This window comes from Zosterops lateralis, assembly GCF_965231275.1.
Source record: "Zosterops lateralis genome assembly, chromosome: 15".
In the NCBI taxonomy this organism is placed as follows: Eukaryota; Metazoa; Chordata; class Aves; order Passeriformes; family Zosteropidae; genus Zosterops; species Zosterops lateralis.
The window spans coordinates 8,202,981-8,230,636 of record NC_139775.1 but is presented as its reverse complement, the minus strand read 5'-3'; the positions used below and the strand labels follow the sequence as shown (position 1 = coordinate 8,230,636).

The following is a 27,656-nucleotide window of genomic DNA, read 5'->3' as shown; positions in this document are numbered from 1 at the left end:
AGAACCCATCTCCACACAAGTGTTTCATTTCTGGATGGCAAGAGGTATAATACATGAGCCACAGGTGAGTGCATTACCCCCTCCCTTCCCCCCCAGCTTCCAAGAAACAAAACAGCAGGTACAACACACTCCTGCCACTACGCTTCTCCAACAGATTGTTCGTAAGGTTATTTTTTAACTGGAGAAAAAATGAAAAGGACCAACAGTGTCAAGTGTCTTGTTCTGCACATGAATGTTCTTCACTGCAACATTCCGACAGCTTTTCCCGCGACGTGCGTGGCAGAGGGTCAGGAGCAGTGGCAGTGGAATGCGTTTGCACAGGGACTGTTAGATGCAAAGCCTGTGACTTCCCTAGAGGTAATCAGGCAATCAGAGTGCAAGGAAGGCCGTATGACTGTTGAAAACTCTTACACTTCAAAGTGCATGTCCACAAAAAATTGGCAACAGAGGAGAAAGTGAATTCTAAGACCTACTGCGGAGGCAGAGCAGTCAGCATAGTGCAAATACTGAAAGGAACAGAAGTTTGCCGGCATTATCCAAAAATCACCAGCCAAGCTTCCTACTCAGATGAATTGCTGCAAACCCTTTCAATTAAATTAATTTTATGCCAGTAGCGGGCTTGGCTCAAATCTTTTAATTCTTGGATTTTGACGGAAAAAATGCTGTATTGAAAGTGTGGTTTTACTCTGAAAAGTGACTAAAATGGCATTAAGGATCTTCCTGTATTTTTCAGCAACTGTGCATAATGAATTCACCAAGTTTACATACGAGAAACTTTTTATACAGAGCTACCATGAATTTATCTGGGCTGAGAATGCCAGGGTGCATTTCTGGTTTAGCTATCAGCACCTTTACAATTCTGCAGTTGTAGGTGAATTCTGTGGGGTTTGTTTCCCCTCAAAGAAAAGGAAGTTGTCTTTTCCTAAAGGTGTCCTACTTAAAAAATGAAGGAAGAAGTCTTTTAGACAACCAGCAGACAAGCAGGACCTTGATCTAAGGAAGATGATGCCATTTTTAGAGAGACTTTTCTGACTATAATCACACTTTGAGAACTGATTAAAAAAAACCTTGGTGGAAGATTCCCTATGGATGCATTACTGAACAACCACCTATAGAAGAAATATGGCAAAGGAAAACTACTTTGCAGAAATCTTTACAGATCTAGTTGAACAAAAAATTTGAGAGTCCTTCATTTCTTGGATTATATGTATACCCCTGTGAAGTGAAGCACTAGAATTTACAAGTGTGAACTAAAAGGATTAGGAAAATAAAGTAAAAAGCATATCACTCTACCTCCACCAGAACATCACTTTATTGTTTACCTGTCATCAACAATGTAAAACTCTACTAGATACTCTATCCTGGTTTTTAAAAAGGTAAAGATTACATTGGATTAGCTACGTAGTAGTACGAAAGAAACTACAGCAATCACAGTAGAATGAGATTGGAGGGACAATTTGAATTACAAAAAAGTGTACACTGCAAGCAGAGGGAAGTGCACATTAAATCAAATGCCTGTAGGAATCATTACTTTTAAATGCACAGTGACAATTTTGAGAAACTGTACATAATAGAATCACAAAAATGACTTTAAAATAACCAAAATTACATTTTGTGTTTGACCATCCAACTCATAAGTAATCATTGATGTTCTATATTTTCAGTGCTTTTGGAAAAATTGTTTACCAAACAGAATTTAAGTTGTTAATTTGACTAAACTGTGAAGTAGAAGGATTGAAATAAAAAGTATATTGGAAGTACGCCTAACCTACAAGAATAAGCCAAGAGGGGTGTATGCAAGGAGAGGCTGGGAGAGAGGAGTGAAAGGAAAGAGGAGAGGGAGAAGAGAACAAAGGCTTCTTCTTCTATCTCAGAAGTTCTTCCAATGCAGCGTGTATCTGATGTACAGCTCTTTGTTTTCAGTCCATTTCTGAATTTGTAGCCTTTTCCCGTACTAACTGGTCAACTCAACCAGCACTGCTGCCACGTAACAAGAGGAACAAGAATCTGAATGCATCAAATCTGCCCTTGCTGTGATTTCTTCATGGCCCCATTTTTCTGTTTTTCTTTGAACAGGGTTCGGTGTTTCCTGAATTGTTCACAGGGTCAGGTGGAATTGAGTTCCAAATCACTCTGCGGTTTGTAGCATCCTGATTTCTTTCTGCAGCTGACCCCCAGACACGTTTGCAGTTCTTCCGTAGCAGAAAGACAAACCGTGTTGCTCAAGCGGTGAGCTTTCACCCTTGACCGTGGGGGTTGCAGACCATTGTGTTTAGCGTATCCCTGAGTGCAGCTATCCTGCAGGATCACTTCCCAGTGCACCGAGATTTCCTAGGTTTCCTCAGATTAAGCCCCAGTATGCATCACCACCGACTGTGGTGCGGCTACGGATGCCTGAGGCCGAGTTGATTCTGGTGGATGTCTGACCTCGCTGAACCAGACCGAGCTGCTGTCTCCCTACTCATACCCAGGCAGTCCAACCTTCATACAGCTGAGCCAAGTTATCTAGATTAGTTGCTTCCTTAATCACAAAGTCAACCTATTAAAAAGGTCAAACAAGGAATTAAAAATAAGCTGGAATTTTAAAAGTGTTTAAGTGATCTTAGAATTTACTGTCGAATGTCACCTGCAAGTATTTCACTGAAAAAAATCTAAAGTAACTGTAGACATAACTTTGTGCAGTCCACATAAGAAACAGGAAGCTATACTGCAAAAAAAAAAAGATCATATATCATCTCATTCACAGCCCCTATCTTGAAAGTAGCCACTCCATTCTCAAATAGATGTGGACAACTGTGTCCCCTGACCCCGCTCCCCAGAGACAGGAGTGGTTGTGTTATGTTAGTGAACACAGACAAGTTCTGTCCCTTGGGCAGCTGTACAGATCTCTTGTTCTCACTGGCTATCAGCAGCTGTGGAAGAAATGTTAGCTCACTGACAGACAAAAGGCAGTTTTATCTAATTCATGCTTTCACATAAACCTCCCATATGAAAAACAAAAGTATACAACAAACAAACAAACAAGAAAGAAAGAAAGAATGCAGCAATACAAGGCAGCAGCAACCTTGATTTGCACTACAATAGCTCCCACTCCCAAAGGAACCCCCATTCACAACAGGATTTCAGCCCTGAAGGCACACTTCAGCCTGCTAATTAGCATGCATTTAAAGAAAATACCAGTACTGGAACTTTATTTTCAACTCACCTGTTCAGCCACAGACATTCTCCTGTTGGGATCCACATCTCGGCCCTCTAACTTGGCTTTGACCCGCTTCCACACGCTGACCGCGTAGGAATTCCTCTCCTGCACAGCTACAGGTACAAAATAAAGTCAATGCAACTTGACATTCCTGCACAGAAACCCGCTGAGGTTTGGGGTTTTTTTGCTGTCAGTGGTAGTGTTGTTGTTTTCCTTAGTGTTTGTATTTACCTTTTCCTGTTTTAGGGTCCCTGGCTGTCTTTTTGGGACTACAAGCAACACTTTTGCCAGTTCCTGGGACTGTGTTCGGAGGAGTATCTGCTGATGTTGCAAGATTTTTCTGAATTAGCTTTCTTGCATTCTGTGACATCACCTCTGGCTGAGTTTTCTGCCCTGTATTGCTCCGTACAGCTGTAGAGAAAGTTTAAAAGTGCTTAAAATCTTCAAAATAGCATATTATAGAGGCAAGAAAAAGCACAATTAAATGTGTATCAAATAGACCTATCAGTTTTTCAGAATAAATGCATTTTAAATTTGCATTTTAAATTCTGCACCAGTTTTCAATTTTTCCATTTTTCTAAATAGAAAGAAGTTTCATCTTAACAAGAAGTGTTATTCCACTGCTAAGAATTTATTTATATTAAGTAAATTGTCTGCATTTCAAAGTTCAGTAAGAGCTATGATGCTCTAATATCAATTCCTGGTGGTTTCATGTTTGTACTTTCGTAAGTATTACCTGCAGCAAAGGTTGGCTGATATGTAGCAACTGAAGTTGGGCTGGAGCATTCATTTGCTGTATCCGTGACTAAGGGTGATGCAAACCCCACCAGATTATTGTAGACACTGGGAAACATAATGGAGTTGATAAATACTCATGCAACTACTTGGCTTACTGAAAACCTCAAAATTAAATTAATTCAAATTTTGCAAGAAGATTTCTGAGTTCTAAGAAAATCATCAAGTATGTGCCCCATGATGTGCTCCTGCTACATGAGAGCAGGTATGCAAAATGCCTTTTCTTATCTGAGACAAGGTAACTCTCTTACCTTTGGCTCTGTGTTTTAAGTTCTTTCAAGGTGGGAGTTATTTCCTGCAGCATTTCAACATGTTCCTGACTGCGGACTTGACCCATAACCTGAACTAATGTAAACAGAACTGTCTGAATATTATCTTGCCACGATTTATATTCACCCAGGAACTGCCTAACACTGTTCTCATAGGGAACATCTTCACCATCTGCCAAAGCCGCTTCTTCATCCTGTAACCAAGATGTGCAAAAAGGTCAACTGCTGTATTTTGTATTAAGAGAATAAAGTGGAGCCATTTCTTAGCCCTTTCAGCCCTTCAGTTTATCATTTGATTACAAATAACTATAATTTTCTCTAGTTATATATGAAGAAATAAATTTTAAAATTATATTTTTTTTTTTACAGATTAAGAACCAAAAGGATTTATAAACACAATGTTTCAACTGCCAAGATTGAGAAAAGGTTCAGTTCACCCAAAGCCTGCTAAGGCTAATGCTAGAAAATTTTGTGAATTCTTAAACATGAACTTTACGTCTTGAACTCCATACGCACAAATATTTTACTGTTTCTATTTACTTTACAAAGCAAAAAGCTACAACAGTCATTTTTCTTAAACTGTACTGACATGAGTTTGAGGAATAAATTTAAGGATGTTTCAGGCATACCTTTGCCATAGCTTTCAGTAGATGTTTGACATCTCCAAGCTGTCTGTTATGACCCGTGAGCACAGTTTTAATACTATCCACCAGATTCTGAATTGTTTCACAAACTGTTTCTATTTGCTGTTCTCTTTCTGTTTGTACTGTTCTCTGTGTAGATATCTCCTGGCTCAACTGCTTGTGAGCTGAGTGAAGCCATTCAGAGCTGCCAATAGCATGTTCGAGACCAGTGCCCTAAAAATAACAGAAACACTTCTTTATCTGTACCCAGAGATAAAATTCACATGCTGTGTAGTGTACACTGCCAAGTATTTAAGTGACATCATAAACTCTGTAGCCACACTTCATATCTGAAGATGTACATAACACTGAGAATGGAAGACAAAACTGAAAACTCCCTGCAGTGATTCTGAAACGTTTCATGTTTTGCTTTGCCCTGTGCTTACCACTCTCTGCAGCAGGCGAAGCTCCAGGTCAGACACTGAGCTGTTGAACTGGGAGGCAAAGGAGCACATTTGCTGACAGCGTTTGAGGAGTTCAAACAATGCAGCATCAAGGTTCAGGGCTTCTGCTGTTCTTGTACGTAAACTTTCAAAATGAATGATATTACTGCAAAGGAAAGTGACCTGAAAATCAAAGCAAGAGTGAGAAACATTATTCCACTTCAACTTCCTGTTAGACAAACAGCGTTTTTTTCATGTGTTTTGAAGTGAGGATTTTAAATCCACAGATACTGCTCTGTTACAATAGCAGTATCATCCCAGGGTCATCCAACCCTGTAGCAATTCTCACAAAGATTATTCCTATTGCTTTCAAATGGGATTCCCAAAAGTATTTGGTTATCCATGTATGCTCTTTAGATGCAGAGCAGAAAAGTATCTTCTACATAAACCTTGAGTAGGAAATGAAGAGTGAACACACTCATGGAGACAAGATTACTGTACTTATCTGTAGTACCTGACTTGCTCTTTGACTTTCTTTCAGTACAAGGTTTCTTCTTTCAGCAATAGTGGCATCAAAATCTTGCAAGACTGGGGCCAGTGCAGGATTAGCACCTCCTGCCCATTTTAAACGCTGCTCAATACTTGCTTCAAGTGCTGCAAGTTTCTCCTGCATTGAGGAAGAGAAAAACCCATATAGATAACTCCTAGCGATATACACCATTCTAAGCCTGTCTTTAAATAAACAATCCATATATAACACATGCAGACAGCTTCTTATGCCCATATATGTAAAATACTGTGGCATTCATGATTGACAAATGTTAGTTTATGCTGTTTAAAGTTTATTTCCAGCACACACCACAACTGGATTTGATTGTTATAGAAAGTCTACCTCCCTAGATTTTAGCTCACCAAAAAAAAAAAAAAAGGCAAAAGTAATCAGTTTTCTAGACTAAGAATTATATAACATCATAGGAGCCTGTTATTTTGCAAATAATTCACTAAATTCTCATAAACAGTACCTTCACAACTAAAAAAGGAAATTAAAATTCAGAAAGCTAAGTAATATTTAATAAACAATTAAACATTCTATATCACTGGCACCAAAGAAATCTAAAATACTGAGCAAAGCCACAGCATACAAGCCTTAATACACAGAAGAATTAATTTGCCCATTTCTACAAAGGGAACTTCTGACATTTAGCTAGCAAAAATGATAGTAAGGATGATCTAAGGCAGACAAACTTCAAGAAAGGGAGCATTACCAGCCTTCAGAAAGAAAGGTACTTTCATAGATGTACATATTTCTTCAAAGCGATTTACTGCTATTCCAAAGAGAATATTTTGGATGAGACAGCAAAATCAAACAATGCAACAGTACCCATCAGACAGACTGAAAGAGATCAATGACAATACCCCCACATTTGTGTAAGACAGCAAGTCAGATAAGGTAATTTGAAGGTGGCAGATGGTTTTGCAGCTTGTGTTAGTCACATTTCGAGGTGCTGCTGAACAGCCCTCCCCAAAAGAGTCATACCTGGACCGTGGCAATGGAAGCTTCAATCTGACTGAGTGTGTGAAGTTTCTTCTTCATGCTGGCTAAAATTGCTGAACGAGGTGGAGGAGTGACAGAAATAGCCTGGGGGCGACTGATGAGGAGATCTTCATGCTGCCACTTTAAATAAGTAACAACAACACTTGATTATCAATATTGCTCAGCACAAAATACTTTGCATCACAAACAGCAATTCCAATGCTCTGGTAGCCTTTATAAGTAAGGGCACTTAAGAGGGCTGTGTGTCAGATAGCACCAGCACAGCTCAAAGTTATAAATCATTTGAGAGCATTAAATTATACAAGTAGTTGCAAATTATTTTTTGCTGTTTTGGATGTTTATACCATTAATTAGTCCACTAACTTACTAGAAGTGATTTACACACAGTTTTTTTATCTAAAGGAAAAGCCATCAATATTCATAAACAATTCACTTGTGATACATTAAAACCAAGAGGATTTTGCTTACCAGTCTATGAAATGGTTTATTAACTGACCTGGAGAAAGCCTGGTCCCTTAACCTACAAATCACTATAAAATAAAGATCACTGATAGTATAACACAACTGGATACCAGTGTAAAGGTACACAATAGCATTTATCTAAAGCCTCAGAAGAGTATTTGTCAGAACTGATACTGCTACTATTTGTATTTTTAATGAAGCAAAGAGTGGAACAAGGAAACAGTCCATGCATTAAAACTTGAAGGGAAAGGCCCAAAATGGCATTCAGCAACTCATACCCTCTATTCTAAGACTTCTCCTCAGAAGAAGACTTAGAAAGTACCTTAAAGTCATAATCTGCTTGAGAAAAAGGGAGAGAATGGGACAGCATTGCTTGTAAGAAAGCCAGTGAATGACCTATTTTCTAAAAATCGACTTAATGGCTATTGAAAAAAATTACATGTATTGATTCAAAAAATTTATACGTTGCAGAATTTGCTTCTTGTAAAGCAACTAGTCTTCAAAAAACAGTTAGCAATTACACTGTTCCTTATATATTTATAGCATAATTAAAACCAAAAGACCTTATAAAGTCCATTAAAATACCTTAAAACTTATTCAACTAAATACCATGTTTGCTGTGCCTAGATACTGTTTTCCCAGAGCCAATCTGGATATCCCCAGCCCGTGCTGGGCTCTCACCTGGAACATGGCAATGTGCAGCTGCACTCTCTGCAGGCTGGTCTTGCAGGAGGAAATGCTGGTTTCCAGCCTGCGCACCAGGTCGTGCTTCTTCCAGGCCGTGTCGTAGGAGCTGGCCAGGACTGTGGCCCTGTTCATCACCAGCTGTGAGAACTTGCCAATCTGGATGTTGTGCTCCACGGCTTTCTTGCACAGGTCATCCACAGAAACTTTGCTTTCCGCTCCAAAGTCTTTAGCCTCTACCTGAGCAATGATATCGACACCCAGAGCGCTGATGAAACTGCACAAGGTCAGTCCCAAAGCTTGGTTGGGAAGGCCAATTAAAAGCTGCCTCACAAAGTCTGCTGTAAAAGCCTTAATTGGCTTGGCCATTTGATCTTCACTAAAACAAGAGTTCCTGTAAAGGGCTTTCACATTGACAATTTGAACAGGTCCATTTACTGCATTCTGGTCTTCAAGTGAACTGATTCCTTTTAAAGGGAGAGAAATAGTATTTTTGTTATAAACAAAACATTTGATGCATCCAGAAGAATAATACCTGACCTACAAACACAGCAAAGGCACAGGAATTAATTTTTAGTTTCTGCTTCCTCACCACATATCAAGGCTAAGTTATAGCAAAAGTGACCATTTTACATTCTTCTGAACAGGATGAGAAGTGGATTAAGGCATACTGAACATTAGATAACATTTATTTACCTGACAGTGTCTTAGAAAAGGTACCACAGAGCCTGAAAAATTCTTTAATTGTTTGCAGTCTCTTCAAAAAGAAAATTTCCTCCAGAACTTGCCGATTATTGTCATCATCAAAGAAGTTAACTTGGGTGCTGCGGGCTTCCCTAATTATGTCAATCTTACGCCAAGCAAGAGGTATCTCCATCTTGTTTAGCTGAGAAATGTAAAGGAAATTAATTAGTTTGGGTTTTTTAAAGCTTTCCTAATTCTGACTCAAACAGTACTCCAAAATGAACAAATCCATACCTTTTCAATCAATAAACCAAATGCAGTTTCCACTTGAGCAAACATTCCATCAAAAGCTACCAAAAGCATCTGACCAGCCGACATTTTGGGAGTTTCATCAACTGAACCATTTCTTGGCTGAATCAGTTCACCATACTGAGCATGAAGTACTCTTAAAAGGAAAAAAAGAAAGAAAATTTACATGGCTTTGCTTAGTCCACAATAAATAGAATTTTCTTAAACTGACTGATTCCACAGATTGACTGTACCACTGAAGGAGCCATCACAAGTGGCTCAAGGGAAACACCACCTGAAGATTTAGAATTGTTTTGTTGTGTACCAAGCACCTACCCAGAAATGTACTGTCCCACACTACAAGACCCACAAGCCTTTCTGTTTGCTCGGTGATTTGTCTCATTTTGCTTTTTAATCAAGTCACTGACTCATTAAGCAAAAGCTGCTCATCAAAACCTCCTGATGAGGAGTTCCATGGTTACAAGCTCTCCCTTTCACAGGTTCCTCCCACAAACTAATGAACTAGTTCCTATTTTTAGCATGCTTTAACTTCAAATACAAAATCACAACTAGATGTTTTGGAAGAAGCTGACTACCAAAAGTCAGCTTTAAGCAGATGCAAGTGTAAATTGCCACAGCCTCATATTTCTGCATGTGAATAAACACACAAACATGCAGAGAGGAAACTTTAGCACACACTTTAGACCCTACACTCTGCTTAAGGCATTGTCAGGCAAGAAAAGCCTGGATATCAAACAAAAAATAATTTTAGACAAACTAATGTTCTTCAGTCTTCAATCTCTCACACCTAAACTGAAAAAAAAAAAAAAGGTGATTTACCTTGCAACATCAATGTAATGAGTGTGTGTCTCCTCCTCTATACCCATAGCAGCATTTCTTAAGTAGGCTTGAAGGGATTCAACTAAGGTTTGCAAAGGGACTCCGTCAGTTGTTTGCTCTATAAGATTATCCAATTCATGGAGCATACTTTCTAATGTATACTCTCCTTTCATTAAGCACCTAAGTGCTTCAGGGAAAATGATCTGTCGGAAGTTTGAGTTCAATTCCTGTTGGAAGTAAGTATGAAAATGTAAGACATTTTCCCTCTCAAAAAGTATCACATGCAACATCTTTTGTCATTTTAGTACTACACCACCATGCAGCAGATATTATCTAAAATATAACGTGATGGTGGACAGCCAAGAGTCAAAAGTCTACTTTTTGATTAACTTTGAAGAAATCAGGAATACATTAAACCCTGTACAAAGCCAAAGGCTGGATATCTGTAGCAATGTAGCAACAACCATCTCCACAGCAGCAATACCTGACAGCCATCCTCAGTAGAAGCTGGGGGGCAGAGTTCATAATTTGTGAATTGGTTTAATCAATGTCAGCTTTTCTTTTCCATTACATAACTACGAGCAAATTAAATTATTTGCTGAATTTATGATTTGCTAAACTGATTGGACTAGACAAAGAAAAAGTAGCAAAAACTTGCCAGGTAGTTGATAATTTTGCCACAGAAATCAATGCAGGGAAGAAAAACAGTACCTTAAGTAGCACAGAGCAGAATACAGCAGAGGGCTAAAGGCAGCTACAGAAAGAACCAATGTGCTCTGTCTCCAAGAGGAGATGAAACACACCAAAAAAACTCGTTATCTTGACTGCCCAGTGAGCTCAGTGAGTACATCTTATCTAAGAGTTCACAGGAAGGACAACAATGTGTGGGTGAAAGATCCCCATTGCAATGCAGTGAAACTGCTGCCATGCACATTTCTGAAACAGTTCTGAAACGTTACTACTTCAAAGAGGGGAAAATATAAAATGAAGAATATCCAAATGCACTTATGCAGAAATAAGAAATATTTCTCAAATACCAAACACCTCAAAATTTTATTTATCCAGCCACAGTTTATAAAGCACATCAGTCTTCACAGATACTTCACTCTGACTGCCCTTCATGGGTTTTTTGTTCGTTTTATTAATGTGGAAACATTTCTGAACCACAAAATTACAAATGCATTTTTCTCCTTCTCAATATCGGAGACAGGGGCCTGTACAACAGGCCTGTACAATATTTGAAACTATTTGATTCAGGTGAAAGTAAAGTCTAGCAGCAGCAGATAACAGAAAGAACATAGTTTGAACAGTTTAGAAGTTGTTCTGGACTGCCAGCAACAGAATAGAAAAAGGAAAAGGAGTAATGAAGCTGGTGTGTCTGTAAAGCTTATACCAACCTCTTCCTTATGGTTACTTACTAGACAGCAGTTTTTACAATTTGTCATGTCTAGATTGAAATCGTTCCTTTCAACCAATAAAAATGTAAATGACAGAAGCAAATGCCTGTTCAGCTCAATTAGATACAGCAATCGGGAGCAAGACTTATGAAAAATCTCAGCAGCATCATAAACAAACATTTAGCCCATTATTAAGAATGACTTCACGAAGCCTTGAAGGATGGGGGGGAAAAGTAACACACAAGAATCACCTGAAGTGAGATATATACTCCATTAGCTAAGTGAACAGCTTCTGATGCTTCCATGGGGTTTGGAATATCCAAGTCCTGGGGTACAAGATGACACTGCTTCAGCAGCTGCACAAGGCAGGTGACATTCCCACTCATGCTGCAAAGCTCCTCCAGGAACCAGGCTCCATCTCTGGAGGTCAAATCAACCAGCTGCTCTCCAGCACTGGACGCTGCCCCTTCCATCATCAGGTTTCGCCTACAAGAATTGAGACACTTAGACAATACGCCTACTGCTGCACGCTTCACAGAATCACCTCACTGAACATTCCTGTGGCCTCTCAAAGGAGGCAGCTCACCTGGTCAGCGTGCAGAGAGCGGAGATGATGACGCTGGCCAGGCTGAGCGAGCCCTCCTCGCCGTTCTCGTGCAGGAAGACCTTGATGCAGCGCTCGATCTCCTTGAGCTGCTCCTCACAGACGGGCACGGTGACGGCCTCCTGCTTCAGGCGCTCCACCTGCCGGATCAGGCGGCTGTTGATGTCGGCCGCGTAGCGCTGCAGCGTCATCTCCGTGGCCGTGATGAACTGGCACATGCTGGGGGGCGGCTGAGGGGCATACTGCATCTCGTACCTGCAAGGCACAACCACACTGACTGCATCTCCCCTGCCCAGGGAAGAAACTGCATTCTGCTCTGTAGGTAGGAAAAATCGTTCCTGTATCACCTACTCCTTCTCAACTCTACCACAAGAGGTTGATGATTACCCTGGCAATGCTTTTATAAGGTCCTAAAATGCACTGTATTCCACACCTATTCGCAAGGACACAAGAAAATTGTGCTTGAAGCAAAGAATGAATAGAAGATAAAAAGAAAGATTTCTCAAGCATAATCTAGATCTTATAAGCCAAGCCATAATAATGTTGAAACAGCCTGACTTTAGAAGTAAAAAAGAACCAGAAACTCCTTGAAAATCTACTAGACTAAAAAAAAAAAATCCTTTCCTTCTTGATTTTTAAATACTAGAAGTTTCTAAAACCTGAAATATCACTACACTGAAGCTACAAAGATGAATTTTCTATTTCCTTACAAGACAATGTCACTTGATTTTCATGTTGAAGTACACAGATTAAACTCTGGAATGGTATTTTTAAAGCAGTTTTTCGTATTAACTCCTAATTTCTAGAATAACAACTTAATCTTGGTTTGCTTTACAATTAGACAGGTCCTTGCAAAAGTATTTATTTTAATGATAAAATTAGGGTAGTAGCTTGAAAGTTACATTCTTTGAACAAGTCGTTCTGTCAACTTACTTCCTAAAGATATCCTGACAACGCTCTATTGTCATGTTACAAATGAGTTCTTCCATCCAGGTTTTCCACTGCTCTATCCGGTGTTTCTGGAACACAGCTTTTGGATACTGCAGAGCTACTGTTGCATAGTTGTGCAATTGTTCCAGGCAACCACGTAACACAGATCTTCTCTGCTGCAGAAGAGCACCAACCTCTCCTTCCAGTTGTTCACACTGACTGATCAGATGTGCCTGGCCTGCATTTTGCAAAAATGCTGTTGCTGGGACATAACTTGGAGGACCTTTTAAGAAAGAAGGTTAAAAATAAAGATGTGTCTGAAGACATGTTTTATACCATACAAATACTGAGCATTAACACCTTTTCAGAAATATTTTTTTCCCCACTTGTGATAAAGGAAGCATAGAGAACTCATACTGAGCATTTTGAGCACAAGGTTAAGAGAATCTCATGCCCAGGTAGGATAAGACAGACAAATTCCTTCAGACAGCTTAGCACTGAAACCTTGAAGTGCTCTAAATCTCCCTTTGAAGAAACCCCTTTTTCTAATTTATTACATACAGATCACTGCCTTTAAGTTAGAGGATACTCATAATGCTGCCTGATAATAAACTCAGGTTATTTTCAAACCATTAAAACCACCCCCAGAAATACTATTTTGTACCTAGGTCCATTTGTGTGCTGATTTCTTGGAGCAGACTTGCAAGTTGTGTTGCCTCTAAATTACTGAAGGCAGTTTGGTAATGGGTTATCCACTGCTCAAACTCATTCAGCTTCACCTGGATGGCTTCCTGGACAGCTCTTTGTTGAGACTGCAACTGTGTGTGCTCAGAATACCTGAATTATTGAAGCCACAGAATCAAGTAAGTATTACAAGAAAGAAAATACTTCACACTACAGAATACAGAACAATATTGAACAATACAACTGTTAACCAGGAAATGAACGTGTTCTCACCAATTATATGAAACTAGTAATGTTGCATTATTAATTGTTTTCTTACAAAATAATTAATGCCTGTGCCAATTCATGCAATTCTGAAATACTTGATTAATTTCAAATAACATTGAAAATTAACTTAAAGAATTAGAAACTTAGAAGAAAAGATTTTTGCTCTATTTATCAATAGCTCCCTTATGTGGGTTATTATGATGGGACACCACATTCAGAACATTCCCTCTCTTGTCTTGAGGGTCAAGTGTGGAACTTGATTAGCACAGGTTATATTGATAGAGTATGAGGTGCAGGACATAAACCAGATTATTCTATAGGAAAAGGCTTCAGTAGTTCTTCTGTACGAGGAGTGACCTGCTGACTGCAAGAATAGCTTTTACCCAGCTATTCATTCATATGCAAATTTCTAACATTTAACTCGTAAATACACTGCTAAAATATCATCTGTATCAGACTGTGAGAGTTCTGACAGAATTCCTGGCTCCTTTGTACCTGTGCTGAAGTGTGTGGGAGGGATGATCCACTCCTTCTGCACCTTCCAGAAATTCTATCTCTTCTAGTAGTTTTCCTTGCAACTTTTCTACATCTGTTAACTGCTCCTGCAGGTTCAGGTACTCTTCTAAACTACTGTCCAGTTTTGGCAGCACAGCAAGCATTTCATCTCTGTTCTTAAACCAGTTAACCTGCAATTAAGACACAGATGTTACTGAACTGCACTAAATCAAACTGGCAAGAGAAAGAAAGACACAGCAGAATGTAACCCTTCAACAATGCCATTCATCTAGCACTGCTTCCAGTGCTACAACTGCCAAATCTTAACATTCTTTATTTAAACTCCTCTCTAAACCTCTCTTTTTATTCTCCTAGCCCAGATTCAGGCAAAGTACTAAAACATGTTTCAGAATTAAGCATGCAGAAACTGAAAATTAAATACCTGCAAGGTCAATATAAACACTTCCCTTCATACAAACTCAATTTATCACAATAGAATTCATGAACTGTTGCTGACATATAACCATATCTTCCCCCATTCCCAAAATGCAAACAAATAAACTGAAAGCACAGAGCCTACTTTGGTTTAAAAATAGAAAATTACTGTAGTAAACTCACCTTTATCTCGGCCACCCTCGAGGAAAAGAGACTCCGTGTAATATCCCTTTCCATCTCCCTTTTGCTCTGTTTGTTCTCAGCCTGCTGGCCACCACCACCATAGACAGCCCCAGCAAACCCTGCCTCGCCTCCAGCTGTCCAGTCCACCAGTGGATCATAAACAAAAGCTTCCAGCAGTGTAAGCAAAGTTTCTCTCCCACGCCGCATAATATGAAGGACCTGCATGGTATTTTAAACAGACTCATTCTGATTCTGTGTTATCCTTGTAGAACAGTGCAAACTTAGATGCAAAACACTGTAATTGAGTAGGTACAGAAATCCATACTGTATCCCTAACTACTACAGGGACAGAAAAAACACCACAGTGAGTACAAATCCAGCTAAGCCTGTGGGAAGATCCAGCCTTCCACACACTCTATGCACAAGCTACAGACCTTGAGGAAAAAATCCCCCTTCTTCAGAGCATTTTTCTTTTTAAAAACATATCTGTCATGCTTATACAGGATGAGTCCCAAAGGAAGAGGGCAAGCAAAATATCTCAAAAGAAAAAGAATTCAGGAAAAGCCTAGCATTTTTATCTACAACTACAAGTCCTCCTTTCACCCTAAATTTCAGTTGTAGCACTACTTGCATGCACATTTATCTATCTCATGTTTCTTAAATACCTACCATAGGATATAGCTAAAGTAAGTCCAATTAAAATCACAGCAGAAAGGTGAAGGATCTATAAACCAGTATTTGGCCAGTGATGGTCCTCAGTTTTCAAATCTCCTACCATACCTGTTCACAAGAAAGCCTGAAGACCCCTTCCACTCCTGTCACTCCCAGTGCTGTTTCAATGTTGTGCGTCATCCGGAATGGAACCTTCTCTGGGACCCTAAGGCTCTTCCCTTCAAGATAAAAAATTAAGTTGTTTCTTTTAATTGCCAAGAAAGAAAACCTTTTATTTGAATAACATAGAGCATTTTTTAAATTACCTTTTTCAAAGCAAACATTATAATCTATGTGGACAACTTCTCCTGTAGTCATATCTATAAGAACATTATCCAGATGTCTGTCTCCAAGACCAATGATGTAGCCAACCATGGACATAACTGCAGTGGATCTTGCATAAGACTTAAAAGAGAGTTTCAGGAAAAAATTATTTGTGGGAATCCTCTGCCAACACATTGGACTGACTACCATCTTAAAACATTATTTTACGTGTAAGTGTAAAACAAATCAAGCCCAACTTATTCCAAGCAGTTTTCTATTTGTTGTTTGACGGTATCTTACAAGAGTTTTCATTCTTTAGACTGGTAATTCTAGTATAACGTAGACTTATCTGGTCTACACCCATGCTTTAATTCCAGATGGCACAACTGCCAACATTTCAAACTCACAGCAGCACTAGCTCTCCAAACTCACAAGTACCACACCTCAGGCATTTGTTGCCCCTCATCCCATTAAAATTACAGCTTCTTCTATGTAAAATACAGTTATTATAACTCACCTGTGTAACCCTCCACCACTCATCAGGTGTGGTACACGATGACCAGAGCTCCTTAGCAAGGAGATTCGGGGGAGTGGCTTCCATCAGTTCTTCCAGAACAGCCCTCATGACATTCAAGGGCCAGTCACGACGGGACACGTCGAGACTAAGCCCAACTGCCTTTAAAGCAGGTCCTATTTTACTGTAGTAAAGTTCACTGGGCCTAGGAACTATTCCGGGGTTCTGAGGGGTCTGGTAAGAGTCCTGAGCCTAGCAGAGATAAGAATGATGGTTGATGTATTAGCACAGAATATCCCAAATTCAGTTTTGGTGAGAATGAAATATGAAATCAATGCCTTGACTGGGCATGACTTCTACAGCTCAGACTGCTTTCAAAATTCAGTAGTTAAGTCTAAACAAACTGAAAACACATTGTTTTGGCCTAATTCTACTTTCAAAGTAGATCTCAAATATAACTGCAAAAACTGTATTCAGCACGAAATGAGAATGAATAAACAAAATATGGAACTAAAATAATTTCAACCAAGGTTAATTCTATTTGTAAAAAAACAACTTTCTTGAATTATCATGCCAGAACAACACTTTTATGTTACATACTGTAATTATAGATAAATAACAGAGATGCAATTTTATTGACTCCTGGTGAAGTCCCAAGATACATGAATACACAGAACTTCCCTGCATGAACGAAAACATGATGAACAAAACACAATCTTTGTGAGACTACGTGACTTAGAATTACAAGGCAAATCAAAATAAGCATTTCCCTTCTGCCTTGTTCTACCCAGCACAAAGGAGAGCCGTTACCTTTTGTGCCTGCAAAGCAGCTTCCCTCTGCTGCCAGCGCTTGTAGAGCCCAAACAAAGGTGTGGCTCCATCCACCCACTGGATGAGGCCTGACCTTGTCCCCAGAGGTGTCACCGAGTAGTGCCTCGCGTGGAACCGCGGTGTCTCTTGCCGATTGATGGTGGCAAACATGGTGTTCACGATGGATAAGAACTGCATGATTCTCTCATCTAGGTGCAAGTCTTCCAAACCTGCAATAAGTTTGTTTAAAGTTTAGCTTCTAGATGAAAAAATTCTCCTGAAGCCCGAAATCTAGCCTTTTTTTTAAAACTTACCACATTTTAGATTATGAATATATTTATAATATGTAAATTAAGGATGAGTTGTTTGGCCTAAACCAAAATGTTTACGTGGTATTTACCTACCAGTTTATGCCAGCTTGCTGTGTGAGCAGTACACACAATAGTTACAACATAAGAAATATGCCTTTCCCTTGCAGGGAAAACAAGAAGTCTCTACAATTCTCTTTTAGGGGCTACGTAAAGCTTCTGCAAAACTGCATCCAGCTAATCCTATCAATACACAGGCAGAGCATTGCTTCTGATGAAAGCCTTGTAAAGAATGGATTTGACTTGCAATTTCACAAGGCAAAATTCCTTGAAAGGTGAAGTGGGAGGTAGGGAAGAGAGAGAGCAAATGCTTCATACTCCTCTTTCTCTGTATCATTCAGGCAAATAAAACTAGACTTGCACCATTCAATCTTCCTACCTTTAATACAGTCTTAATTTATAACGAGATACAGTACCTTGTATGAGAAAAATTCTATTACTTGCCTTTGAACAGGTAGGGATAGTTCTTCCCATCTGAACCCAGGAAAAGCAGCTTTTTAGGTTTGGTTTTGGTTGGTAGGATGGTGATGGTGCTGCCCACACTGTGGATGGTGACTGTGTCCCTGGTGGACACCTCTCCAGGAAGGGCTATTTCAGTGTTCATCATGGCAGCCAAGCAAGGACTGATTTCTTCAAGTCGTAAGAGGTAACTGGCCCGTTTCTGTGCTCTTTGCTGCAAACTCAGCATTACCTATTCCAAAGACACCTTTTTATTTTAGGTTGACGTTCACCTTAACAGTTAGCAGTAAGAACAAAAACACCATCAAACCAGACTTAACGGTGGTCATCTTCCAGAAAACAAAGATTTTCCCTAAACTCCCTTGCACCCTTGCCATGCTGCTAACCCAGATACAGTTTAGGATTACAAAAAAACTAAACAACGTCCTTTATGCAGCAAGTATACCCTGAGCAGTGGTAAGAACCAAAGTCCCAACAAATCATATTCCTCAAGAGGTTTGCTTCTGTATTTATAAATATCTGAGCTGTGGTCAAAGGCAGCAACATTTGGCAGCCTCCTGTTTATAGATCTGAATGCTTGTTTGTTCTGCAAAGCACAGGAGGAAGTACAAGGAAAAAAGATCTATTTGCATGTAAAACCTCCATTGTGTGTAACAACGTTTTTAAAATACCAGGCTGGCTCTGGATAGACAAGTGAATATTTTGTTTCTCTTCATACGAGAAGATGACACAATTGACAAAAGACCTCTGGGATGGGTTGATCATTTGAAGGCTGCTGCACAGCCCAAGGACTACGCTTAGATAAACAGAATTAACTTGTTAAAATTTAAATCAACTAAACCTAAATACCAGAGTTTCAGAAATACAGTATCTAAAAGAAATAAAGCCCTCTGCTCCCAAAGCTGACAGCATCCCAGACCGAAGATGCAAGATTTGAAAAATGTAATTTCAATGGGTAGAAAATGTACTAACAAACAAATCAATAGGACTGGCTAGAGGCAAGATTTATGGTGCTTTAGTTCCCAGTTTGCCTATGCTGACTGCCGAGAAGACAGCTTCAGGCTGCAATTTTGATATGGTAAGAGAACAGCAAGAGAAAGAGAGGGTCAAGCACATGCTGCAGCAAATGTCTCTACATTGTACTCTTTCTCTTGCATGTAATACCTCTTTAAATGGGAGCCAGCTGCTTCCAGGTTTAGCAGGGTTCAAAGGATTCTTAAGTTTCTCTAGTGCGTTTTCAATTGCATCTCCATAGTTATCCTGAAACCACTTCTCATGAGGAGTTTCTGCAGGAGCTGCAGTGATGCTCCTCACGTGCTCCAAAGCAAACACAATGGGCTTCATCAGAGCTGTGTGCTTTTCACGCATGATTGCTATCTTCTCCTCTCTGTTATAGAAAACAAACAAAAACTTCCACTTAATGCCATAAAACTAAGTTAGCTCATAATGACAGCATTAAAAAACAATTGAGACAAAACTTATAAAAAGGATTACTTCTCTAAAATGAGGTCTTCAGTTAAGATCATATTAAAATGAAGAGTATGTCATTCCACATGGAGTAAGTGTTCCTCTGAACCACAGTTTAAAAAAAAAAAATCTGAAATGCATTGTTCACAACCAGAAACCCTCATTAGAAGCTCCGAGCAGAAATCACTTTAAGCAACTGATTTCCTTTAATAAAGGACCTTTTTACCATTCAGATAATTCTGTTCTCCCAATCTATGTCAGTCCTGACTACAGAACACAAGAGGCATTCTTAAGTTTAGCCAGTTGCCCAGTGAATGGATCTGCTCTTCCAATACTATGCTCACAGGAGAGCCCAGGTGAGGAAAAAAGACAGACTTGTCCAACACTAAAAACTACAAGATGAAGACATCCTGTTTGCTCCAAATATCTGCATTTACAGCAATCTCTAAATAGATTACACCCATCATCATGCTTATACTAATGTCATCTGACTTGGAAATCAAGACTATGGGGATTCATGAGAGTAAGACAGACTTAATTAGCATATCTAGTCTGGTGACTAGGATGCCCTGGAAAGAACAAACAGAACTTTGAGCTCATGAGAAGATGCGATTAGAAACCTGCTTAGAACAAGAAGATTCAATCAACCCCCTACATGGATATGTTGAAAAATGTATGAGTTGTTTGTATGATCTTTTAACCTAATTGTTGTAGTAGAAATTATTAACCTTACTGAAATGGTATGTAAGTTCTTGGAAAACCTGAGTAAAATCAGATTCTGATCATGGTCAGTCTCCCCGTCTCTCCTTCAATCGCTGATAATGAACTACAGGATCTCATTACCCACAATACAATATACATTGGGTTCTAACACATTATTACTAAAGAAATCACAACATGGATCAAAGGCAGACTGTATCTCATTTGACTGGAACAGTAGCTGTAGCATAAAATGCTCCTGAAATAGGGTCCCAGGCTTACAGAGTAGCAGCTGGGATAGTATGCATTCAGGAACAACACTACTGTTGATTCATTTGACTGTACACTTCCCCAAGAACAAACATTTGTTCTGATTATCCCTTGTACTATTTGAACAGACTTACTTCCGTAAAGTGTTGTTATTTTGGACCCTCTTGACTTCATCCTCCAGTTGCTGAATCCGTCTGAGGACGTACATGTGCTGCTGCAGTAGAACTCCCAACCAAAGCTCATCCCAGAGAACTGTAACCCTGCGCAGCTCAGCCACGAGCATCTGAACCTGGAGAAAGCAAGATTCACTTTGTAAAAGAACTAAAATTCAGATTTGTTTCAGTAGATAAACAAGTTGGAAAAAAAGCTTACAGTAGGCCAACACCTAAGACATACAAATTACATCTTTGTGGTTCAAGTTCCCAAGTAATCCAACATTTGGATTATTTACCTGCAAAACCATTGTTGGATTTGCAGCAGAGAGCTTCTCCACAATTTTGCTGTAGCAATCTTGCATCATTGCTTGATCTTCATTTAATCCAGCTTTTGTATCATCTTTACTACTTTCTTGGGAAGCTGGAGTGCTCCCTTCATCACATTCACCACCCAACAGTTCTTCTCCTTGAATATTACCCAGCAAAGTAGGGATGGCAGAAGGCAGCTTGTTCCCTAAATTACAAACAGATGATAAAATATTAGCTACAGTAAGATATATCACTCCATGGTTTATTTAGCATCAGGTTCCCATTAAGTACAGATGAAGTATAAGAAAAATAAATCTGGTAAGTCAGATTAAGGGTATCAGTGAGGGTATCATAATAAAAATCTTCTTAAGATCAAAACTGAGAAAACAAAGAAAAACCACCTCAGTGTCATCCTATCCAGTATATAAAAATACAATAGCTTAAGTTTATTTGAACACTTTTTCCTTTTCTCCATACCTGAAGTCTGGGATTCACTGCTAAGTGAAATGGTTCCCACTATTGCAGGGTAGAGGATGAGATGAGGAGAATCCTGAGCAACTCGACAGAGTAAGTTGCAAATGCTCTGACGAACGTACACTTCTGGGTGATTCAGGCGGGAGAAAAGCTGGGGGATAATACCTGCAGAGAGAGGAAAAGGAAATGTGCTGCTTCACTTCATTCCTCTTCAAATGAGATAGAATTTTATTTTGAAAAACATCTCTTTTTTTTTGCATAGGGAGAACGTAAATCAAAGTAGAAAATTACTAATTTACAAAAAAGTCCAAAAGAAAGTGCGATTTTACAACACATGGCCTTCTCTTCTTTGCCTCCCACACTAAGTCCATAACCTTTGAGGGAAAGTCCCTGAACAACCAGAAACTGCAGTGCGGTGACAAACAACTACTTCTGAAATGCGTGGCTTTAGTAACACATTTTTCTCAACTACAGCTAGTTGAAAAAAGTACCTTGTTTGTTTTTGAAGTAGTCATATGATGTAATACTTCACAAACCACATCTCCTTTCTCCTTCCTATGTCTTCAAGTGGGGGAAGGAGGGTATCAAAATCTGTGCTACTTATCTACCTTACAATCAGCATATGACAGACTTTAACATCTTCAATGACACCATTTAGTAAAAGAGGCTTTTCCTCACACTTAAATAAAAACTTTATCAAAGTGAAATGAACAGCTTTCTAGATTTAGAGAAAATGCCTCAAAAATCAATTTTAACAGCTAGATAACATATACTTACCTCTCCAAGGAGCAGTAGGTGTAGTTTCTAGCCCATGCTCTAGATACTGTCTAAGTTCTCCAGCATGTTTCACAAGCAATCGTAACAGTCTAAGGGTTGCCATCACAATCACATCATCAGTGCTTTGCTCAGAGGTGTTTCTTAAGTGAAGTCTAGGATCTTCTTCATCAAGTGGAACCTTGAAACAAAGAAATACTCCTCTAAGCTTAGTTCATATTATCATTTAGAGAAGCTTGTAACTTGGTTTCCACATCAACATGAACACTAACCTGACCAGCATTGAGTTTGAGGAAAGTAAAGTATGCACTGCAAGACAGTTTATAGAGACTGAAGATTCTGTCTACAACTTTCCTCCAGACTTTAATTAATCCTTCTGTTGCATTTTCATCAAGATCTGAAAGCCAGGGACAACTTGTTAATAACTGACGCCATATCACATCCACCATATCATCTTCTTCATTGTCCTCATTTTCAGTGATTTGCAGAGTCATATCTTCATCCTAAATGCAAATAAAGGGAAAGCAGATTTGATTAAGTCCTCCAACAACTTCTACAAGCAATCTTAGTTTCTAAGTCAGTTTTTGTCTAGCAACTCATGCAACTGCATTACTTGATCACATTACTGTAGTTCATCCAACAGGTGTGCAACCACTTAGCTAAAAGATGGTTTCTTGTACTGTCTGAATTTTAACTTTAAGACACTTTACAAGAGTTAACATGAACTGCAAGAAGAGGAAAACAAGGTTCATGCTGAAGCTGAACATTTTTTTAAGCAAACAAATCTACACTTACTTGAATCCCAGCTGGCCGACACACTGCCTGCCCAAGAATGCCATAGATTTTCTCTTTGTCCTCCTCTGCAATGTTGTCTGGAAGCAAGCTCTGAACCTCAGATTTCTCCCGGGGGAGCAGCCGAACACCTTCTCCCTGACTGTAACATTTAATGAATTATTGATCCCCATTACATCAGTATTTGTTGTGCTACTGCAAGTCCATATATAAAACTTTTTGAAGGAAGAAATCATCTTTATCTCAGAATTAAATTAGCTTTGTTTTACAGAGGGCAAGTAACCAAGAGAATATTAATTTCGCTGCTCACGTGAAACTTCAGACTACTTACAACAGTAATCATAAATGCACAGAAAAGGTTTATCTTAAGAAAACCAACTGTGCTGTTAGTTTTCAATTCAACCATTCAAATTCAACCATGAGGCTGTATTTACCTGGCATTATCAACTACTTTGCGGCCCCATCTGTAAGCCCAGCTAGCCAGGGCTGCCCAAGACTTGGCTACTTCAGGTGCCTGTACTGAAGACAAGTGATACAGCTGGCCCAAGATGAAGTCTGGTTCTCCAACTCCAATGTTTACTGTGATGGGAGAAACAGAGTAATATATGTTACAGTGTAAAACCCACTCCTGCCTTCCTTAGCACAAAAAGTAACACAAAAAAATAATGGGTATACATTAATTTTTTAGTAAAATTAATACCCAACAGTGCAAAATTTTCCAAACTGCAATTATTTTTCAGTTCTGACACTGCTTCAAAATAAAGCCCATTTGCCAACAACCACTGCTGTTACTCTACAGTTCCTTCCTCTTTCACAGAGAGGTGGAGCTGCGACAAGGAACTCAAGACCTCCAAAGGAGCACAATAATGCAGAGAACAGACTTCTACGAAGTACCCAGGGGCACTGTTGTGTTTATTTGTGTATGTATTTATTTTCTATTCCATCAAGTCAGAATGTATCTAATGTTTAACATTCCCACAGCTCTACAATAATTCTAACTCTGCATGAGAGGAGCTAAGTTATTTATCAAATCTGTGTTTAAAGAAAAACAGAATTTATCTTAACATTTAAAGAAAAGTCTGCTGGAAACTAGGACTGAGGGCACATTCTACAGCACCAGCAAGTGTTCAGATTACTATATATAAAGATCATGAAAAAAAACTCAAGTACTTTAAACACTTATGGGGGCCTTCATAACATAAATCCTGTCCATGTGTAAACCTGAAAGACCTAACTCAAACTCTAGCAAATACACAAGCTGAAAGCAAGCACACAGGACAATAAACTGATATCCTCAATACAAAATAAATTTCCCTGTTTCTTCTTCAGGCCACCATTTCTTGAATGAGAAAAATGTGACAGAAATACGAAATATGAATATTAAAGTGTTTGGGTTTTTTAACTGTGTACAGTTACCTATTGCAGAAAATACACATCCTTGACACATGTATTAGGAAAATAAATACGTGAGTGATGAAGCACTTACTTAAGTCTTTATCAATGTAACCGGTGTTATCCCTCAGTATAATTATCAGTAACTGATTTTGGAAAAGAACAATGAAAACAAATGTACCTGTAGATTCACTTTCAATCCTGGGATATTCATCTTCTAGTGTATTAACAGCTGGCAGATCAATCAAATTATATATGTTTTTAGACAAGGTAGACAGGCCAGTGTGATTCTGCTGCTGTCGAGCTCTATATACTTGTTTCAACTGTCCTGAGATCTCTTTCCATTCTGCTTGAATCCATTTAGCCAGTGTGAGAATAGATTTAGCAACTGCATATTCAGCTTTGGCAGATTTGCAGAAAGATATGGCACAAGAACTCAGCATTTCCATGGCATGTGTTGACTGACCTGTGCATCATGAAAAGCAGATCTTCAGTAAAATGCTATTATTTAAGACGATATTGAAATTCAGCACAATCAGATACAGCTTGTAGCAATATATTTTTACACAGGAGATTGTCTTTAGAAGAATGACAAGCATGAAAAAGCTTATGAAAACACTTTCAGACAGACAAGAGCTGATGGGATGGAATCAGTTCCTAATAATACTGTTCTATTGTGACTTCAAGGCAGAATTAGCCTTGTTGTAACAAAAAAAGATCAAGTCACTACAACACAACACTCACCTGCTGTGTATAACAACTTTGTTTTCTCAATATCGAGTTCAGGACCCCATTTTTCGTCTATCTGACCTGGTGCAGACAATTTTTTAAAGTGCTGGACTAAGTCCTGTGCAGTGGTGGTTTTCCCCAGCTGAACCTCGCTGCACTGGGCCAGCAGCCGCGTGGCCAGGGCGATGTTCCCTCGCTTCCGTGCAAATTTCGCTGCTGTCAAGCCCAGTTCCATTAGATGGCTTTTGATGGGGACTGTTGGTTCTAAACAGGGGAGCAAGACATTGTAAATATAAGTATTAAACCACTGTCTGACACACAGAGAATTTCTGCCCAAGGTACTGTGTACATGGCCATCAGTAAAAATTGCTTCAGGAATTTAGATGGCTTCATTTCTGCCTAGAATATTTATATACCCCATCTCAAACAAAATTTAAATCCATAGATTAGCTGCTGGACAAAAGATGTTTTCCACTATAACCATTCTTCTTAGCTAATAAGCCTACTTGTCTCAAACAGAACTTTTTTCTCCCATTACTTCTTATCACACTGGACATTTAAATGGCTTTCATGACTGTTTGTGAAGACCTATTTTTCATAATGTTGAAGTGTTCAAAAGTGAAAGCAGTTAAAGTATAAAGTGATGAGCAAGTAAGTGGTTATTAGGAGAGGAGTATACAAGTATTAAACATTTCAGAATGTTATTTTTCTTTTTGATACTGTTTACATCACAGCACTAATCAAGACAATGAGTAGTATAAAGCAATACACCTGAAGGAAAAAACTTGGCTTTTAAAAAGTACTCCATCTAAATAAAAAAAGACAGCTGCTGCTCTTCAGCACACAGCTAAAGTTCAAATTCTGGATTTGCTTCTTCTAACACCATAATGAGAGCTTACACACCTTTAAGCTTTTCCATCAGCTGATTCTGGTACGCTGTGTACCTCAGGGCATGCATCCATGGCCTTACATCGTGCTGCTTGCATGACCTCAACGCTTCATTGAAGAGAGGTATAAGACAGTCCTGGAAGAGGCACAGAAGTTGCCGAGTTGTCATGAGAGACAACTTTAGTACAATGCATTTTCATTAATTAAAACCAAAGAGCATTTTTAGAGAAAACATTCTTATTTATTTTAATAGCTACACTTTACCATCGACTAAGAGAAATATGTTTTATGGTTGATTTTGAGAGGACAACACTAAAAACTGCTCAAAATCAACCAGAATTGTCTTCTGTACAATGTGATTAGAAATTACATCTAGAACATTCATAGCGGTTGAAGTCTGGCATTCGGTTTTTAATTGCTGAAGTGATTTTTTTATTAGAATTTTTTAAATTGCCTTGAAAGTAAATTAAGTGCATGTTACAATGTATTCAGAGAAGAAATACCAACACTCTAAAAGGCAACTATCCATTACACTTCAAAGATACTATAAGTGTAATTTAGAGGTATATTTATAACTATAGAGACAAGTCCAATTGAGATGTGAAATCATAAAAAAACTTGGGTCAAGGCACATTAGAAAACTAAATGAGGTCTTTGTGCAGTATGATTAACAGCCAAAACAATTAACATATCTTTTATATTTAATCCTCCACAACACGACACGGCTAAAGACATTATCCCAATTTAGGTTTTAAACACACAGAATTACCTCTGATGTCAGCCTGTTGCATACAGTGTTTTCCAAAGCAGAAGAGCAGTACAACTGAAGAGTGCTCAGCACTGGTAAAGACTGAGACACGGTGAGTGTAGAAAGTCTCAGAGGCCCAATAGCAATGCGGGATGTTTGCTTTAAGTACTTAATAAGATTTCTGAAATTAAAGGATCAGGACAGTCATTTTTCTTTGCTAGACTTTAAGAGTAAATAGTGGTATCAAAATTACTGAAGAAAAAAAACCACATTCAGTATCTTTAGAAGGATGATGAGAAAGTGTTGTAATATCACACAAGTTACAATACATTATTAAGCTGACACACAGAAGTACTTTATCAACTCAAATACTTTATGAACTCCAAGCTAAACAATAACAAAACATTTTTCCTCAGTAAGCTTATAACTCACAACAGCTAGAACTGCCATGGTGTTGAAGCTTTACACAAAGTTACGTTTAACAAACTAGCACAGGTTTTCACAGTGTATTACATTAATTCATAGCACATTTCCACTTACTCAGATATTGACTGCCACTTTTGCTCCTGTTCTATGTGGTTTACAGCTGTTGCCAGACATACTGAACTTCTCAAAAGCTGTACTTCAACTGCCTTTTGAAGTTCTCTTGGATCAGGACTTAGCATATTAGGAAGGAGCTTCTTCATGTCTACATGGAGATTAAACAATTGAAACCAACTAGAACTGCCAAATTTTATCATGTTTCACCATCTGAGAATGCATTTTTGACAGTAAGGAAGTTAGGAAAAAGAACCCCCTCTTTTAAAAATACATATATTTTATAAGTGTATGTATTCAAAAAAGTTCATCACAGATTACATACAAACAGTCACATTAACTCCAGAAAACACACTTGCATCAACATTTAGAATTTAGGACCACTGCCAATCATTTTGAAGCTTGATTCATAAAGGTTATGGTCAGTCCACTGAACACAGCAAACTGCACTCAGAAGTT

General features: G+C 38.8%; 1 protein-coding gene across 1 annotated transcript in view; it reads right to left on the bottom strand.

The window, feature by feature from the left end:
• Nucleotides 1–27,656, bottom strand: part of SMG1 (SMG1 nonsense mediated mRNA decay associated PI3K related kinase) — a gene marked incomplete at its 5' end in the record, with an annotated part of 60,058 nt that continues 32,402 nt past the window's right edge. Inside the window, 37 exons of the mRNA XM_083872574.1 lie at nucleotides 1–2,539; nucleotides 3,206–3,312; nucleotides 3,431–3,610; nucleotides 3,936–4,042; nucleotides 4,246–4,457; nucleotides 4,893–5,120; nucleotides 5,333–5,512; nucleotides 5,844–5,996; nucleotides 6,867–7,004; nucleotides 8,028–8,497; nucleotides 8,727–8,916; nucleotides 9,009–9,159; nucleotides 9,843–10,069; nucleotides 11,491–11,725; nucleotides 11,826–12,098; nucleotides 12,777–13,056; nucleotides 13,438–13,610; nucleotides 14,220–14,410; nucleotides 14,838–15,056; nucleotides 15,618–15,727; nucleotides 15,815–15,953; nucleotides 16,330–16,578; nucleotides 17,137–17,366; nucleotides 17,949–18,195; nucleotides 19,128–19,350; nucleotides 20,534–20,688; nucleotides 20,851–21,068; nucleotides 21,341–21,502; nucleotides 22,115–22,292; nucleotides 22,384–22,614; nucleotides 22,907–23,045; nucleotides 23,338–23,482; nucleotides 24,477–24,761; nucleotides 25,040–25,288; nucleotides 25,928–26,048; nucleotides 26,682–26,841; nucleotides 27,201–27,348. Coding sequence (XP_083728700.1) covers nucleotides 2,462–2,539; nucleotides 3,206–3,312; nucleotides 3,431–3,610; nucleotides 3,936–4,042; nucleotides 4,246–4,457; nucleotides 4,893–5,120; nucleotides 5,333–5,512; nucleotides 5,844–5,996; nucleotides 6,867–7,004; nucleotides 8,028–8,497; nucleotides 8,727–8,916; nucleotides 9,009–9,159; nucleotides 9,843–10,069; nucleotides 11,491–11,725; nucleotides 11,826–12,098; nucleotides 12,777–13,056; nucleotides 13,438–13,610; nucleotides 14,220–14,410; nucleotides 14,838–15,056; nucleotides 15,618–15,727; nucleotides 15,815–15,953; nucleotides 16,330–16,578; nucleotides 17,137–17,366; nucleotides 17,949–18,195; nucleotides 19,128–19,350; nucleotides 20,534–20,688; nucleotides 20,851–21,068; nucleotides 21,341–21,502; nucleotides 22,115–22,292; nucleotides 22,384–22,614; nucleotides 22,907–23,045; nucleotides 23,338–23,482; nucleotides 24,477–24,761; nucleotides 25,040–25,288; nucleotides 25,928–26,048; nucleotides 26,682–26,841; nucleotides 27,201–27,348 — 7,181 coding nt within the window. The 3' untranslated portion in view covers nucleotides 1–2,461. The remainder of the gene's footprint in view (nucleotides 2,540–3,205; nucleotides 3,313–3,430; nucleotides 3,611–3,935; nucleotides 4,043–4,245; nucleotides 4,458–4,892; nucleotides 5,121–5,332; nucleotides 5,513–5,843; nucleotides 5,997–6,866; nucleotides 7,005–8,027; nucleotides 8,498–8,726; nucleotides 8,917–9,008; nucleotides 9,160–9,842; nucleotides 10,070–11,490; nucleotides 11,726–11,825; nucleotides 12,099–12,776; nucleotides 13,057–13,437; nucleotides 13,611–14,219; nucleotides 14,411–14,837; nucleotides 15,057–15,617; nucleotides 15,728–15,814; nucleotides 15,954–16,329; nucleotides 16,579–17,136; nucleotides 17,367–17,948; nucleotides 18,196–19,127; nucleotides 19,351–20,533; nucleotides 20,689–20,850; nucleotides 21,069–21,340; nucleotides 21,503–22,114; nucleotides 22,293–22,383; nucleotides 22,615–22,906; nucleotides 23,046–23,337; nucleotides 23,483–24,476; nucleotides 24,762–25,039; nucleotides 25,289–25,927; nucleotides 26,049–26,681; nucleotides 26,842–27,200; nucleotides 27,349–27,656) is intronic.